At 34.8% G+C, this 16,262-nt stretch overlaps 1 protein-coding gene across 1 annotated transcript in view; it reads left to right on the forward strand.

The window, feature by feature from the left end:
• Positions 1-16,262, forward strand: part of lgr6 (leucine-rich repeat containing G protein-coupled receptor 6) — a 135,040-nt gene that overhangs the window by 105,094 nt on the left and 13,684 nt on the right. The window contains exons 7-11 of the mRNA XM_065286397.2: positions 8,737-8,805; positions 9,530-9,601; positions 12,264-12,335; positions 12,904-12,972; positions 15,841-15,912. Of these exons, the coding sequence (XP_065142469.1) occupies positions 8,737-8,805; positions 9,530-9,601; positions 12,264-12,335; positions 12,904-12,972; positions 15,841-15,912 (354 nt within the window). The remainder of the gene's footprint in view (positions 1-8,736; positions 8,806-9,529; positions 9,602-12,263; positions 12,336-12,903; positions 12,973-15,840; positions 15,913-16,262) is intronic.

Here is a 16,262-nt window from a genome sequence, read left to right on the forward strand (position 1 = left end):
CACGTTAATCAGGCTTTATTATTATATATTATTATACAGCACAGAGCATGTAGAAATGTAAGCAAAAAAAGTTAAATATGCCCAATAAATACTGTACATGAGAAATGTATTAAAATCCATAAAAAATTATAAGGGGCCTATAAGAAGCAAAGCCAACATATAAAGTATTTGCTTATGTATGAAAGACATTATAAAAAGAGCACGCATGAAAGCTTGGCATTAAAAGAGCAAGCATATGCTGAAGTCATGGTGGTCTCCAGGATACTGAGAGGTTCACACCTGCTTTTTAACAGCCTGCTGAAGTGCTAAAGATGACGTTTTCATCTTTACGAGAAGGATTTTAGTCTAGAGAATTGCACACACCGAGCTGAACACTTCATTTGAGAGCACTTGCTGAGGAACCATGAGCTGAAATTCACCCCTGGAAACTGAACAGCTTGATAGATTTAGCTTATGATTTGTTGCAGTATTAAATGTTCGTCATAAATACCATATTCCAACGTGATCTCACGAGGATACGTATGTATTTTTACAGAAAGTGTGGCTGGTGTTGATAGGAAATTGACAGTAATTATTTATGTATTAACAGATGTACAAAATTGTACATATTCCTATTCAGAAATATTAATATTGGGGGTATTGGCGTTTCTTACTTATATTAATGGCATGTTTTCAGTCGTATTTTCTGACTTATTTCTTTAAGACAGTTTACTCATTTACCTAATTAAATCTTTATGACTTTCTAGAGAATTAATGTTACACAATATTAAACATTTTAAAACGTTAAAATTAATAAAAATTTTGTAATCATATTTTATAATATTTAGTTTGTTTGCCACGACACACAAAAGAGGTTTTCTCCTTTGCTGTCTTCTCTTATGCAATAATAATTACACCAAAACCAACATGATCTCATGAGAATACGTGTGTATTTTTACGTTTCAGTGAGGTTTTAACTTATAATATCGACGTTTTGATTACTTACGTATTTACAGCTTTACAAACGTACAAATTTGTACGCAAGTTATTACTATACATAAAAAATTTAAATCGCGGGCATTGGCGTTTCTTACTCATATTAATGACATGTTTTCAGTTTTTTGACTTAAGACAGTTTACCCATTTACAGTACCTAATGAAATGATTATGATATTCAGAGAACAATATCAAATAGCCGCTAAGTTTGACTAAATGAGTCTAAAAGTCGCTAGATGTAGCAATAAGGTCGCTAAGTTGGCAAGCAACACAGTCACTGAGTTGGCAACACTGCTTAAGCCAATCCCCTTTTTTTAAGCAAGTAAGCCCCACCCACTGACTAACATTGAATTTGCATACAAGTTGAAAATTAAAATGAACACGAAAATTAAAACGAAAATGAAAAAGAAAAACAGAACATGAAATTAAAACTGAACTTTACTTTTTAATTTTGTCCCTATTATTGCTTGGGCATGAATAAAAAGCCTTTTAAAAAATGTATTTAAAGATTCATTTTCAAGCTTGCCTTTTTATTTTAATATTGTCAGTCTTGACTAATATTGATTATATTGAAAATGAAATGTCAAATCATCAATTTAAGTTAATTTTTCAATTTGGCCGGAATGATGCTTCATCACATTAAAAATGAAAATTAAATAATTTAATATAATCTTTTAATTTTTATTTTAGCATTTCATTTTCAAATTTGGGACATATTTTGCGATTTTATTTTTTATTTTATAATTTAATTAATTATTTTATCATTTAATTAATTAATTTAAAAAAGACCAAAAAAAAACTTCCATAAAATACTACGTATTAACAGTGAGACCAGGCTGCCAAAACGCAACATAAATTCACAAAAGTTGTAAATTTTATGAATTTGCTGTAATCCACATTTAAAATTTATACGATTGCGAGAAAAGATCCAAATTCAGCCCTTTATCCAGTGATCTTGATCCGAGTTTTAAGCAACGACTGTAAATGTCAAATATTGCGTTCGTTATTAATTTGAATTTCAATATTGCACCTCAAGAAAAATGACGACACATTGCTTTACGGCAGTGATATCAAACGCTCATTGGCTCTTGCGTGCTACGTCACGGATTTGGGACATTGCTGTTTTTCAGTGTTTTTCTGTTTTTTTTTATGTGCACCTTCACAAAGAGAAGCTGGACTACAGTTTTAAACTTTAAAACTTTTCCTACACATTTCTGTCCATTATGTTGCATAATATAAAAAGAATACATTACGTATTAATATATATATATATAAACATATATATATATTTTTAAAGGGTTTGGGTTTAGGGTAAGGTTTGGGATAGGGTGGTAACATTTTGTAATGTGGTAACAACAAGATTTGTAAATGTTTTGTTTATTAGCTGTTAAAACTTAATAATGCTATGATTACATGCAAATATGTATGCTTTAATATCTATTTAAACATACAAAAAAGTAAGTTTTGTGTTTTTGAAAGTTACGTATTAATACTATATTTAGTGAGACCAGGCTGCATATTCTTAGTACCCTGCTGAAAAAAACAGCATACCAGCAAGACCAGCATATGTTGTGTTTTGGTGCTGGTTTGCTAGTGAACACCAGCTAAACCAGCATCAAACCAGCATCAGCACCAGCATTAGCACCAGCTAAACCAGCAACAAACCAGCATTAGCACCAGCTAAACCAGCATTAGCACCAGCTTCCATGCTGGTCATACCAGCATATGTTGTGTTTTGGTGCTGGTATGCTGTGACCACCAGCTAAACCAGCATAATTCCCATGCTGGTTTGATGCTGTTTTTTTCAGCAGGGTACACACAACAGACTCATTGGAAAATGTTTAAATTTGAACCCACAAATGGTTAAAACAACCCTGCATAGGCTAAATTACAACCAAACAGGGTGGGTTAATTTACTTTGGGTTGAAAAATAGCCCACCAGTTTGTTTTAGAGAGTTCAGTTTTAATCCATTAACACATTATGGGGCGGTTTCCGAGACAGGGTTTAGCTTAAACCAGGACTAGGCCTTAGTTAAATTGGGATATTTAAGTAATTTTCAAAAGCATAATTTATTAAAAACATTACTGGTGTGCATCTTGAGACACGTATTTTAAGATATGTCAGAGCAAGTTGTTTTCGATCAAGACAACACTAACATTTAAGTTAGTTTAGGACTAGGCTTAAGCTCTGTCTGGGAAACCGCCCCTAGTAAAACCGATATAAGTCTCCAACAATATCTGTAAGGGCAGTTATACTCTGGAAACTGTACTATGGAGTCATGTAAGATATTGAATTACATTTTAATTACTGTCTCAGTGATAGCTAAGCAATACTAATCCTCCTAAAGGCAAATACTCTTACATGTAACATGACACACTGGAAAAAAATTCTGTCTCATAAACTCCGTCTCATAAAGTCTCAATCCACTTGCACGTCTCCCATGTAAGTGTTTGTGTGTTTAAAACCTACGTAGCTTCCTAAAACCATTTGTCATGTTTTTCTGTTGGAAAATGTGTATTTTTATGGATGCTTCCATAATCCCATTACTGTAATTATCGTTGAAAACACATTGAAAACCATGTAAACATAGTGCCCACCAAAATGTTGTTTAATCATGACGATTTTACTTTTAAACAGTGTCTGATTTTATAAACTGTAAATCGAGCTATTTGATAGTTTCCAAAGTCCTCCCGTTCTAAACAATGAGGTCTTCCTAGGATATGAGAAGCATTACTTTGCTTTGCCAAATCAAAGTTACATTTCCAAATGAGAGTGATGGATGTCTTAAACAAATCCAGGATGTAGACATGGCAGAATGACTGATCAATATGCTCTCAATGTTTTTTTCTTATTGACTATAGTGTGAGCTGATTCTAGATATCATGTAGTGTTTAACCAAAATTACTTAAACACTTACATGACTCAACTAGAGGTGAACGAGATAATGACTTAAACAATGTCTGTTCACATTCACTTTATTTAGCTAAATTGCTCATAAACTTCTTATGCAATCCATTTGGTACGGTGGGTTTTTCGATGTTGAAATATTTAGTTCCCAGTTTAATACACGTAATAATTTGTACACTGTTTACACCCCAAAATACTGTGGCTCTCTTACAACATTGTACTGCTTGTTTAATGACCTAAACCATTGGTACGCAAGATGACAAAAACTTTGTTCAGGCTAATTCTCACAAGTAAAGAAATCAATGTGTGCACAAACAGCACAATGCTAGCATCAATACAAAATGTACATTTTTATTTAGCAGACGTTTTTATCCTCTCAAAAAATTATGCAATAATCAAATTATCCAATACATATGTACATGTATTTTATAAAATACAATAATTTATCATAAATTCTGTGTTATTAAACCTCAGAAAAATAAGGCAATACATCTATATTTTATGGGGCAGTTTCCCAGACAGGGCTTATCCTAGTCCTAGACTAAATTGCATGATTAAAAAGGATTAGTCCATTTTCTTAAAAAAAAATCCAGATAATTTACTCACCACCACGTCATCCAAAATGTTGATGTCTTTCTTTGTTCAGTCGAGAAGAAATTATGTTTTTTGAGGAAAACAATCCAGGATTTTTCTAATTTTAATGGACTTTAATGGTCCCAAACAGTTAACAGTTTTAACGCAGTTTAAAATTCCAGTTACAACTTAGTTTCAAATGACTCTAAACATTCCCAAACAATGCATACGTTTCTTATCTCGCATAGCGATTGTCATTTTTGACAAGAAAAATAAAAAATATGCAATTTTAAACCACAACTTCTCGTCTATCTCCGGTCCTGTGACGCGCCAGCGCGACCTCACGTTATTGCGTAGTGAGGCAGAAAGGTCACGTGTTACATATATGAAACGCATATTTGCGGACCATTTTAAACAATTTACTGACACAAAGACATTAATTAGTATCATTCCACATACAACAATGTCAGAACGGTCCTCTTTCTCCACACTTGTAAACACTGGGGCGTAGCTTCGCATTCGTCATCCGTGACATCTTGTCGTGATTGCGTGTCACATGACCAGAGGAAGACGAGAAGTTGTGGTTTAAAAGTGAATATTTCTTATTTTTGTTGTTAAAAATGACAATCGCTTCACTAGATAAGACCCTCATCCTCATTTGGGATCGTTTAGAGTCCTTTGAAACTCCGTTGAAACTGCAATTTTAAACTGCATTAAAACTGTTACGCGTTGGGGTTCATTAAAGTCCATTAAAATGTGAAAAATCCTGGAATGTTTTCCTCAAAAAACATAATTTCTTCTCGACTAAACAAAAAAAGACATCAACATTTTGGATGACATGGTGGTGAGTAAATCATCTGGGGTTTTTTTAAGAAAATTGAATATTCCTTTAAGCTGCCTTCATTTTTAAACACCTTGTACTGTTGTATCTTAACATATATGAGTGAAATTGTTTTGACTCAATATGCATACCAATAATTTTTTTTGTAAGGTATGTTTGTAAAAACAACTTTAATGTCCTAATATAAGTAAGGCCTAGTCCTGGATTAATCTAAACCTTGTAAGGGAAACTACCCCTATATGTTTTTGTTTAATTAAAAAGTAAAAATCTTTTATGTCAAATAATTTCTTTGGGGGGCAGACAAAGGATGCCCCGTACACAAGGAGGGCCGCACGCCGAAAAAGTTTGAGAACCACTGGTCTACATATTTAATTTTTACATTTTTGGTTTATGAATATACTATATAACCAAATGTAACCAGCTCCTGTAACCAAAACAAACCCCTTGTGTGTGCGAAAATGTACACATGACCACAATGTCAAAATAATCCGTGTTTACACAAATCCTTAAAAATGTCTAAAAATGCAGTATTGTGCAGACACAGGCCTATAGACTGAATGCACAATGCACCTGCACACAGGGCCGTGCACAGACATTTTGAGGGGCAGTGGCCCAAACTAAAAAGGCGGCACTGGGGGAGGGCACAATTTATATGGTTTTAACAATATGATGTGTTATAGATTAGTATCAGAAAAAGAGAAGTGATTATAATGGAAAATATACTTAATAACAATAATTAAAGTGTGACAAAACTGCTTAATATTCTATATGATTTACGTGCTGAAGCTTTGAATCCATGTTTACAATTTTGAAGAGCTTTTGCAGCCTTCCTTTACAGTCTTATTTTTTTGTGAAAACATTGTTTTTTATATTTTTGTCTACAAAGTGTGCCAACAACAGCAAATTTGGTGTTATTTATATTAGACAATCACTGTAATTCTAAGAATGTTTACTTGCTAGGTTGTTAGCACTTTTAGAAGACCAAGAGCAAATCATTACCCACAGAAATACAAAAACATACGAAAGCCAAGAGAGGTTATCCACATTTTTATTTTTGCTGCTTGTTTTCTCATGATCTCGAGATAACAAAAGTTGTTTTCATGTTATCCTGACATGATAATCCAAATGCCATAATGTAATTTCCTGTCCATAATATTCGTTTATTTTGAAGTGGACTGCTGATGCATATATGAGGTGGGTTACTAGCGTAGCGCATTGTTGATAGACTTAATAAATAAATAAAGTGTGATGTTCGTGAATTTAGGGACCATCTCTAAAGTGACAATGTACACGTTTCTATCTTCAATAGTATTAAACAGTTTATTTGAATAAAAATAAAAAAATCTAAAAAAGTGTGCATAGTTGACAACCACATGAACACTTTACAGTTGGTTTTGTGACTCTTTGTTGACTTTAAGTAACTCCATTTTAATGCTGTTTAAGTAGAAACGTATATGGAGATACTTTATAGACGGTCCCTAAATTCACCGCGCTATCAAATGGTCAATTATTGGCAAATCTGTTTCATCTTGAGCGAATCCCTGATCCAAGTAAAATCTAATTTGTTCATTCATGCTAATTTAGCTAAATATGCTTTTGCTGTCTAAAAATTATGTTCTTTTGTAAGCTTTAATCACATCACAAGAATACAACTGTTATCTCGAGATAAGGAGAAAATTAAGTCGTGATCACGAGAAAACAACCAAGCAAAAATAAATATAGTACACGACCTCTCTCGGCTTCAAACTACCAAATTACTAATTGAGCAGCTTAACAACTGAGGTAATGTAATGAATCTACCTGTTAATACAACAAACTGTCGTCTCCGCCCTTCAAAGAGTGGACACAGATTGTGAGAGATGCTGCGTAGCGGGCGGGAAATCACGAAGTGGATTACCAGAAAAGGTGGATCTTTAGACAAGCGGTAAATAAGCGGTGATAAGCGGTGGACCCGGGTTGGCGGTTGGTGAGAGGGGCACCTCAGCTGATTAGGGCAGAGGGGCAGTTGCTCTAGCCACCGGGCCACCCCCCTGTGCACGGCCCTGCCTGCACATTACATGGAAACAATAATGCCGTCATAAACTTTTAAAAGCAAAAGTTGCCATTGCCATAAACAAACACTTAAAAATTTAGCAGTTTTTGATAAAAAAAATTTATGCAAGCTTTACTTAAATCATTAAAATCAACAATACCATCATCAACCAGCTTAATCCCAGTCTAAAATCATTTCGCTTTAAACATGCTCATGCAACGCGGACATACTCACAGGTCTGAATTAAGAAAGTGCTTTGCCCATTCTGGATAACGGCCAACACGGGTCCACCCCTATTCGCCCAGCTCACTTCAAACGCGGTGGCCACCTGCCAAAAATAAAGTAAAATATGTAAACATTTGGACTGTTTTGAAAGCTTACGCTTAACACTAAAGCATAAGCCATATAATTATGGGTATGATGAGACACAAAGTTTGAGACAGTATGACTAAAAGGAGGGAATACAGAGCCAAGGGCATCTATCTACCCCAATTTCAGTTGCCTTTACAAGGCACAAGAGATAAAAACACTCCCGTTCAATTATAGGATTTCCTAATAATTATTCTTTGAAAAGCTCCAGTAGAATTGGAGATGAAAAGGAACTCACAAAACCAAGAAAAACAAACGTCTCTGAGACCCGAGCGATGGCCGCAAACACATTGTTCTTGCACCTGCTGCATGTAAGGCCACTCGCCCTTAGCAACCGCCCGTGTTTTGGTTCGAGCCTGTTTTTTGGACACAGGTTTCCTCGAAGGCTAATGAAATGCATACAACAAATGTAATAATGTATGCAGAAGAGAGGTCACATCATGTCAGATTAGCTGGGAACAGCTGTCTTGGTCTCCAAGGACGACCAACGCAGAAAACCCGCAAGGACGTGCGGAAGGATTTTGACTGATTGGAACCATAAGCGCTTGCTTATGTTACAGACACGTAGCATGAAAGATCAAATTAAAGTGTCAAAACAGTTGGCCTAATATGCGACATGATAGCTAATTGTTGTTCGAAATGTGCCCAACATAAGAATGATAAAGGGATAGTTCACCCCAAAATGAAAATGCTGTCATCATTTATATATATATATATATTTTTTTTTTGATAAATGATGGTAGGCCCTGAATTCCATCGTACAGCTGTGTGCTTACACTACCTTAATTTCTCAAAATATTTTTGTGTTCATCAAAGAAATTCATAGAGGTTTACAACAACATGAGGATGAGAACATGATGTCAAAATGTTCATTTTTGGGTGAACTATCCCTTTAAATAATAATGGTTGTGCTAATTATATTTCTATTCAAGACCTTTATCTGAAATGTGCTCCAGGTTCTTTTAGCTTGTGTTTCTAGACGTGCTTTTGCTTATACGGTGACCGTTTGTGATTGTTATCTATTTCTCTCATCTCTAGGGAACTGAATTTCAATGACCTTCAAGAGTTCCCTATGGCTATTCGCACGCTGGCTAAACTTCAGGAACTGTGAGTAACCGAGACTAACCCGCCTTGCATACATGTGTCAATGTGCTTCCTTTAAAGTGGATCGCATGGCTTGGCCTCTGCACTTCTTGTAAATCCCGGATAGATCCTAGAATGTGGTTCTCAAGCACAAGCCTCCTGCGAAAAGCAGATGCTTGCAGATGAGCACTTGAGTCGTTCCTTCTCAAGTATCCCAAAGTGTTTTTCCCCCCTCTGGGACCGCCTCTTGACAGGTGTTTCTGGAAGACACAAAGGCTGTTTACATCGGCAAACTCGAACTGACGCAGTCAAATGGCTCACATGTGTGCGAATCGGGAGTCTTTGCTGACACAAAACTCAATTTAATTTTAAAGTTTAAGCTGGCAAATGAATTTTCTGGACCCCAAGGAGACTTTTTCCTTGTTTTTGTAACTCACTTACTGTAATTATTTTAGAGTGTTTAGAATTTTCAGATTAGAATTCACAAGCAACATGTGTGCCATAAATTAACTTTAGCATGTTATCGTCGCGGCGACAGCAGACGATGACAAATTATAAGCTGTTGCAGCGGTTGAAAATGTGGTCGCTTCGGTTAGCATGTCGGTTCTACAATTTATAGCCTATACAGAACAGATGTGGTTAGCAATAACACTGAAGAAAGCTGGTCCGTAGGAGACTTCCTGAATTTCGAGTGGAGTTTGTTTAAGTGTGCAGATGGCCAGATTTTCATTCGGCATGCATCTTACAGGGGTTTCCACAACAACAACATCAAGGCCATTCCTGAGAGAGCGTTTGTTGGGAACCCGCTTCTGCAGACCATGTGAGTATCTTGTCACAGTAACAAGAGCCCATAAATAACTTTCCTAACATGCCTGAGTATTTGATTTGTTTATCCGGAATGTATGATTGTTTATGAAACGTATAACTGTTATAATTAGCCCTTATTATATCAAAACAATCATGCTTCTGGAGTTAACCTCTGAAATGACAAGTAAATGTCTGTTTTATATTAAATTGTCAAGTGTGAATAGGGATACAGACTAGATATGTGTAGAAATACTAGCATTAAATTATCATTATAAAGTGCTTAAGTGTTATGACTTTACCACAAGGTTAATGTTCCCAAACTAAAATGTACACTCTAAAAAATGATGTCTAATAAATTGGATTAAAAAAAATACTTTAACTGGTAAACACCTAAAAATTGAATTTCTAAAAGCTAAAAAAGTTTTAGGTCTTACCCAATTTTTTTTCACTTAAAGTGTGAAAAATAAATTTTGTAGATCCAACTTTTACTTTTGAGTGTATGTTGGGTTTTTTCGACCCAAAATGTTGGGTAGTTTTTAACCGATTGTTGGGTCAAATACAGTCATACCAACATTTATTTAGACACCTCCACATTTCTCACATTATCACGGTTTATTTAGATCATGGTAATAAAACATGGCCAAGAACTATTTGATCATCTTTCTGTTACTGTGGGTTCACACCAGACTCGCGTTCAACGATTTGCATGATTACATACAAAGTCAATACAAAGATGCCATCAGACTTGTCCTTACGTGGGGCGAAAATTCGCATGACACGAAGTTTAATCCCGCGAGTAAACTAGAGCGAGTAACGCGATGCCGCGCATTTGGTGTGTACATAACCTAAGACTGTCACAAATGTAAATGGGTCAATGTCGTGACGTTAATTATTTTGTGTCTGTGTTGATAAATTAAATGTTAAAGGGTTAAAATTTCTAAATAAATTTGCAGATTACTTGCATACATTCTCCTTTGTGAGGACCAAGTCTAAAATTTCTGGTTTTATTTCATTTTGAAAGAATATTTGGGGGATAATTGCAAAAATGTCAATGTGGTGTAACTGGTCTGTGTCAATTGGTAAACTAGTATTTGTTAGGATATAAATATATTCACATATACTTACATTTTTTCATCATCTGTCAAAGCTATTTAGAAAACAGAGCTGTTTTCAGCATATGTCCGGACAAATATTACAAAAACGCATTCAAATTTACATTTAGAAATAACTAATAAAATGATATTTGAAAAATATTTTTTTATGATTATGCTTACATGCCATCAAGGTGGATTAAATATTTAATATTTCTCATTCTTTGGTGCAATTGGCGGTAACACCATTTGACATTTTCAGGTCCATTCAGTCTTAACTTTCATAAAAATGGTGGTGCAAATGTAATTTTTATTGCATAAAAGTAACAACACTATTAATACACTATGCATTGAATGAAACCTGATGCATGCTTTTAAACAAGTTAAAAAAAATCTCATCTTGTCAAACTGTTTTATCACTGACCCAAGTACACAATTAGATAATACCAATTTAGGTTAACCAATTACCAAGCAATGCTTTATTTAGTTCAGTCTGTGCTGTAAAAAAGTTGCATTAGCAGCATGTCAGGTCAAAGTATAAATAATTTTGGGTCCCAAATTTTTATTAATTTTACTGCACTGTAAAAAGTAAAAGTTCAACTTAAAAAATTACTGTAATTGGTAACACCTAAAAAAATTACGTTTTTTCAACACCTAAAGTGAAACTAAAGTAAAATGTTAAGTTGAATAAACTTACATTTTTGGGGTGTCCCAAATTTTTATTAATTTTACTGCACTGTAAAAAGAAAAAGTTCAACTTAAAAAAATACTGAAATTGGTAACACCTAAAAATATTTACGTTTTTTCAACACCTAAAGTGAAACTAAAGTAAAATGTTAAGTTGAATAAACTTACATTTTTGGGGTGTCCCAAATTTTAATTAATTTTACTGCACTGTAAAAAGTAAAAGTTCAACTTAAAAAATTACTTTAATTGGTAACACCTAAAAAAATGTATGTTTTTTTCAACACCTAAAGTGAAACTAAAGTAAAATGTTAAGTTGAATAAACTTACATTTTTGGGGTGTCCCAAATTTTTTTTAATTTTACTGCACTGTAAAAAGAAAAAGTTCAACTTAAACAAATACTTAAATTGGTAACACCTAAAAATATTTACGTTTTTTCAACACCTAAAGTGAAACTAAAGTAAAATGTTAAGTTGAATAAACTTACATTTTTGGGGTGTCCCAAATTTTAATTAATTTTACTGCACTGTAAAAAGTAAAAGTTCAACTTAAAAATTACTTTAATTGGTAACACCTAAAAAAAATTATGTTTTTTTCAACACCTAAAGTGAAACTAAAGTAAAATGTTAAGTTGAATAAACTTACATTTTTGGGGTGTTACCAATTAAAGTAATTTTTAAGTTCATCCAACTTTCCCTTTTTATAGTGTGGTAGTCCATTGAATGAAGAATTTTTGTGTATAAACACAGTTTACTTTTTATAATATTACATTATAATAATATATGTACAATTTAGCATGTTTTTAACCCTTTATGATAAAAAGTCTGAAATCTGAGTTCATTTATGTATGTTATTATTTATGTTTTATAGAATCTGATGTCTTTATCTTCTCTTTTCAGTCATTTCTATGAGAATCCCATCCAGTTTGTCGGCAGATCAGCATTTCAGTTCTTGCCCAAGTTACACACTCTGTAAGTACACTTCTATGTGTCAAATGATAACACACATGTGTATTATTAAACAGTCTGAACTGTTCAGCTTCCGATAAGGCACATTTTAAAGTACCACATGGCAAATGCGTATAATTTCCATTTCATCATCTGCGCTTTCATTTTCGTAAATACTGTAATCTTGCTCACCTCTTGCCATCACTTTTCACATATGAAAACATTAACCGAGTCATTTGCCTTTGAAAAACAGCACGTTTTAATTATAACCTCATAAATGTCAGAATATGAGATTTAGCTTCCATTAAAGGTGATGAAAAGTCATTTATCTCTATAATTATATACTGTTTATAATGCATGAGAATGTTATGAGTCTATCCAGTCTTCATTATTTTGATTTGAAGTCTATCGTCAACTGCGCCGTTGTTTTTGGACGGTTTCGTGAGCGCAATCAAAATGATGGACTAATATTTACTCTAGATTACGATGAGCCGAGTGTGTATGGTAACATTAGACTTCCCTGTGGTATTGCTGGAAGACATCTTCATTAGCAGAAAGATCCTCTCTAATGAGTTATCTAATCTGGTTTTAGCTCTTTGAACGGGGCCACTGAGATCCGACAGTTTCCAGATTTGAAAGGAACCACCAGCCTGCAAGTCCTGTGAGTCTGAGATCAAATATCTTCCTTTCTCTCAGGATCAGTTTCACTTAAGAGACTTTTAGAGGTTCTTCCCACCGTTGAGGACACTGAAGTAACAGTTGACAAAACAAATGCATTTACTGATCTCTCATCGTCCCTTTCTGGCTAGCTTTTACAAGGTTAAAAATGATGCTCAGGCTTAACACTTTAAATAGTGCTAACATCAACATGATCTCACAAAGTTCCGTGGGATAGTCCCGGAATTTTTTGCTCATTTTTCCGTGGCATTCTCACGGATCTCCGCATATTTCCGTGGCCCTGCCACGGACTTTCTTTTCCGTGGCATTCTCACGGATTGGTTACTCAACTGCTTTTTCCTATTTTCAAACCATTGTCGCTTCGGTTTAGGGTTAGATTTGGTGTTTGCATTAGTTTGTCACTTTAAGTATTGGTTTATACTATTTTTTCTGATGTATTCTTTTATATTTTCTAAACTTTAATCAATTGTTGCCAGGCGTTGGGGTTAGAGTTGGGTTTGGGTAGGGATGTCATTTTATGTAAATCTAACCCTAAACCGAAGCGACAATGGTAAGAAAATAGGACAAAACAGTTGAGTTACCAATCCGTGAGAATGCCACGGAAAAGAAAGTCCGTGGCAGGGCCACGGAAATATGCGGAGATCCGTGAGAATGCCACAGAAAAATGAGCAAAAAATTCCGTGACTATGCCACGGAAATTCGTGAGATCAGGTTGGCTAACATAGGAAGAACCACATATTCACCCAGAAGTGAACATGTTGTCATTATCTACACACGTTTTCGGTAACACTTTATTTTACGACCCGCAAAGTACCGCGTAATTAAACCGAATTTACAGCGTACCTATTTGTAACAACAGAGTACCTCTACAGTACGTACTTGTAGTTATAAGGGAATAATATTTTAAGTTTGGGGTAATAAGGGGGTAAGAATATATGGAAAATTATTCTCTAAGTATTTCATAACTACAGGGTACATATTGTAATATTACGTGGTATGTATGACTTACGTCTATGGGTAATATGGTCTATGTGTAATATGTTTTTTTTTTCATATTTGCTACTTACCTGATGAAGTGTTTTGTATAGCCTACAGTTGATGTCTACAAGCCACGTCGGCAAATAAAATATAACACACAATAAAAATAATAGCAACTTGTACCTCTTTGATCTGTATATGTATACAGGAGTTACCAGGTAACTCTTATATTTGCGGGCTGTAAATTGAAGTGGGGCTTATTCCCCGATTGTTCGGTGTATGTACCAGGTAACTCACATATTTGCGGGCTGTAAACTAAAGTGGGGCTTATTCCCCGATTGTTCTGTGTATGTACCAGGTAACTCTCATATTTGCGGGCTGTAAACTAAAGTGGTGCTTTGTTCACCTCTTGTTATAGGGTAAATACCATAAACATACAGAATATTGTTATTTTTATTTTAAAACAACTTATTTCAAAACATCTTTAAAACACTATAATTAAGCCAACACTTAATGTTTATTATCACATAACTTTTATTTAAAATAAAAAGTCATGACAATTTTTCATTGTTTTTGCGGCTTGGCTTCCTCTGTTGGTGTTCTTGTCCACTCGGATGATGAGTTGATGTCGTCTCACAAATGCTGTTCTGCATTACATATAAAAAACATAAATGAAAGCCTTCAGTAAATGTTTCTTCACTGTGCCTTGACAGAAACAGAGTTTTCTAAGCCAGTTACGTTTATAAATTTTAGGCTTACTTATGTGCTAGCTAACCTGCTACCGTTAGCTAGCAACTTTCTTGAAAAACATTGTTTGAAATGCGTGAGTCATGTATTAACAAAACCAGTCACCTTATCCAGCATGCGGAACCTGCTAACATCACTCGCAGCCGTACTCCACAGTGTAGAACGTTTTTAAAACCTCTTAAAGAAATTTCACCTCAGGATCGCGTTCCAGCAAACCTCCTGCAGACGGCCGCGCGCTCTACACCTGCGCACTAACCTACGCATGTAGTCGTCTTTTGCTTTAGCGGGAGCTGATATCTGCTGTTGTTTCATTCTGGTTTGCCATTTCATAAATTATATTTGGCTAAAATACTTGTGTTTACAGTAAATAAATTGCAAAGCACCACTTCAAATATGTCCGCAAATGTAGGAGTTTCCTGGTAAATAGGGAATAAGTTGCTATTTGTATTGTACTTACCTTAAAAAAAAGATAACCACATTAAATCAGCTGGACTTTTGTTATTAAAAGCAAGTAATATAGGCTACTAAAATAAAAGTGATATGCTGTTATATTTATTTGCCGATGTGGCTCGTAGACATTGACTGTATACAACATTCAGTAGTCAATATGAAAAATTCACAATAAAAAATAAATAAAACATAATTTCCCCATAGACTTGACTAAGTCATACATACCACGTAATATTACAATAGGTACCCTGTTGTTATAAAATACTTAGAGTATAAATAATTTATAATTCTTCATATTCTTACCCCCTTATTACCCCAAACTTAAAATATTATTCCCTTATACCTACAGGTTACCTACCCTGTTGTTACAAATAGGTACGCTGTAAATTCGGTTTAATTACGCGGTACTTTGCGGGTCGTAAAATAAAGTGTTACCACGTTTTCTCATTTCAGACTTGTATGTTGTTGTTGGTGGTGTTTTTATTTTTTAATACAACACAAAAAATGTAATTCATTATGTTATTATGTAGTTCTTGCCATAGGACAGCTGTTTACCTGATCTTTTCATTTTCAATTTTAGCACATATTTTATTACAGTATTTGTACAGTTTGTGCACATTAGGTGTTTTTCTCCCTGCACATTGAAAGTAAACTCTTCTCTTTGATATTGACGCAGCACGTTGACCCGAGCTGGACTGACAGGCCTGCCATATGACCTCTGCCACCTGCTTCCTAAATTAAGAGTTCTGTGAGTTTCCAAACACAATTATGCACCTGCAGCACACAAACACATCCTTACAATCACATCTACACGATCCAAGCTGGCAAAGAGAGTTCAAATTCAATCTTTTGAAGAGTTCTGAAGAGTCTCATTTGCAATCTCAATATCATAGTTTGTGTCGGGACCATAGACTGTAAAAAAATATGGACGATGCCCGTCCGCTCTCTTCCATTGGTGAAAAGTGAAGCCGCCAGTGTCCCGATACGGCGCTGACATCTTGGGTCTTGAGTCTGCGAAGTAGTGTTTTCAGGACCAGTCCTGCACAGTAGTGAGCAGGAAGTAAAGACGCGAAATCAATGCCCTGCCCTCGCAGAATG

This window comes from Paramisgurnus dabryanus, chromosome 21 (assembly GCF_030506205.2).
Source record: "Paramisgurnus dabryanus chromosome 21, PD_genome_1.1, whole genome shotgun sequence".
Lineage (NCBI taxonomy): Eukaryota > Metazoa > Chordata > Actinopteri > Cypriniformes > Cobitidae > Paramisgurnus > Paramisgurnus dabryanus.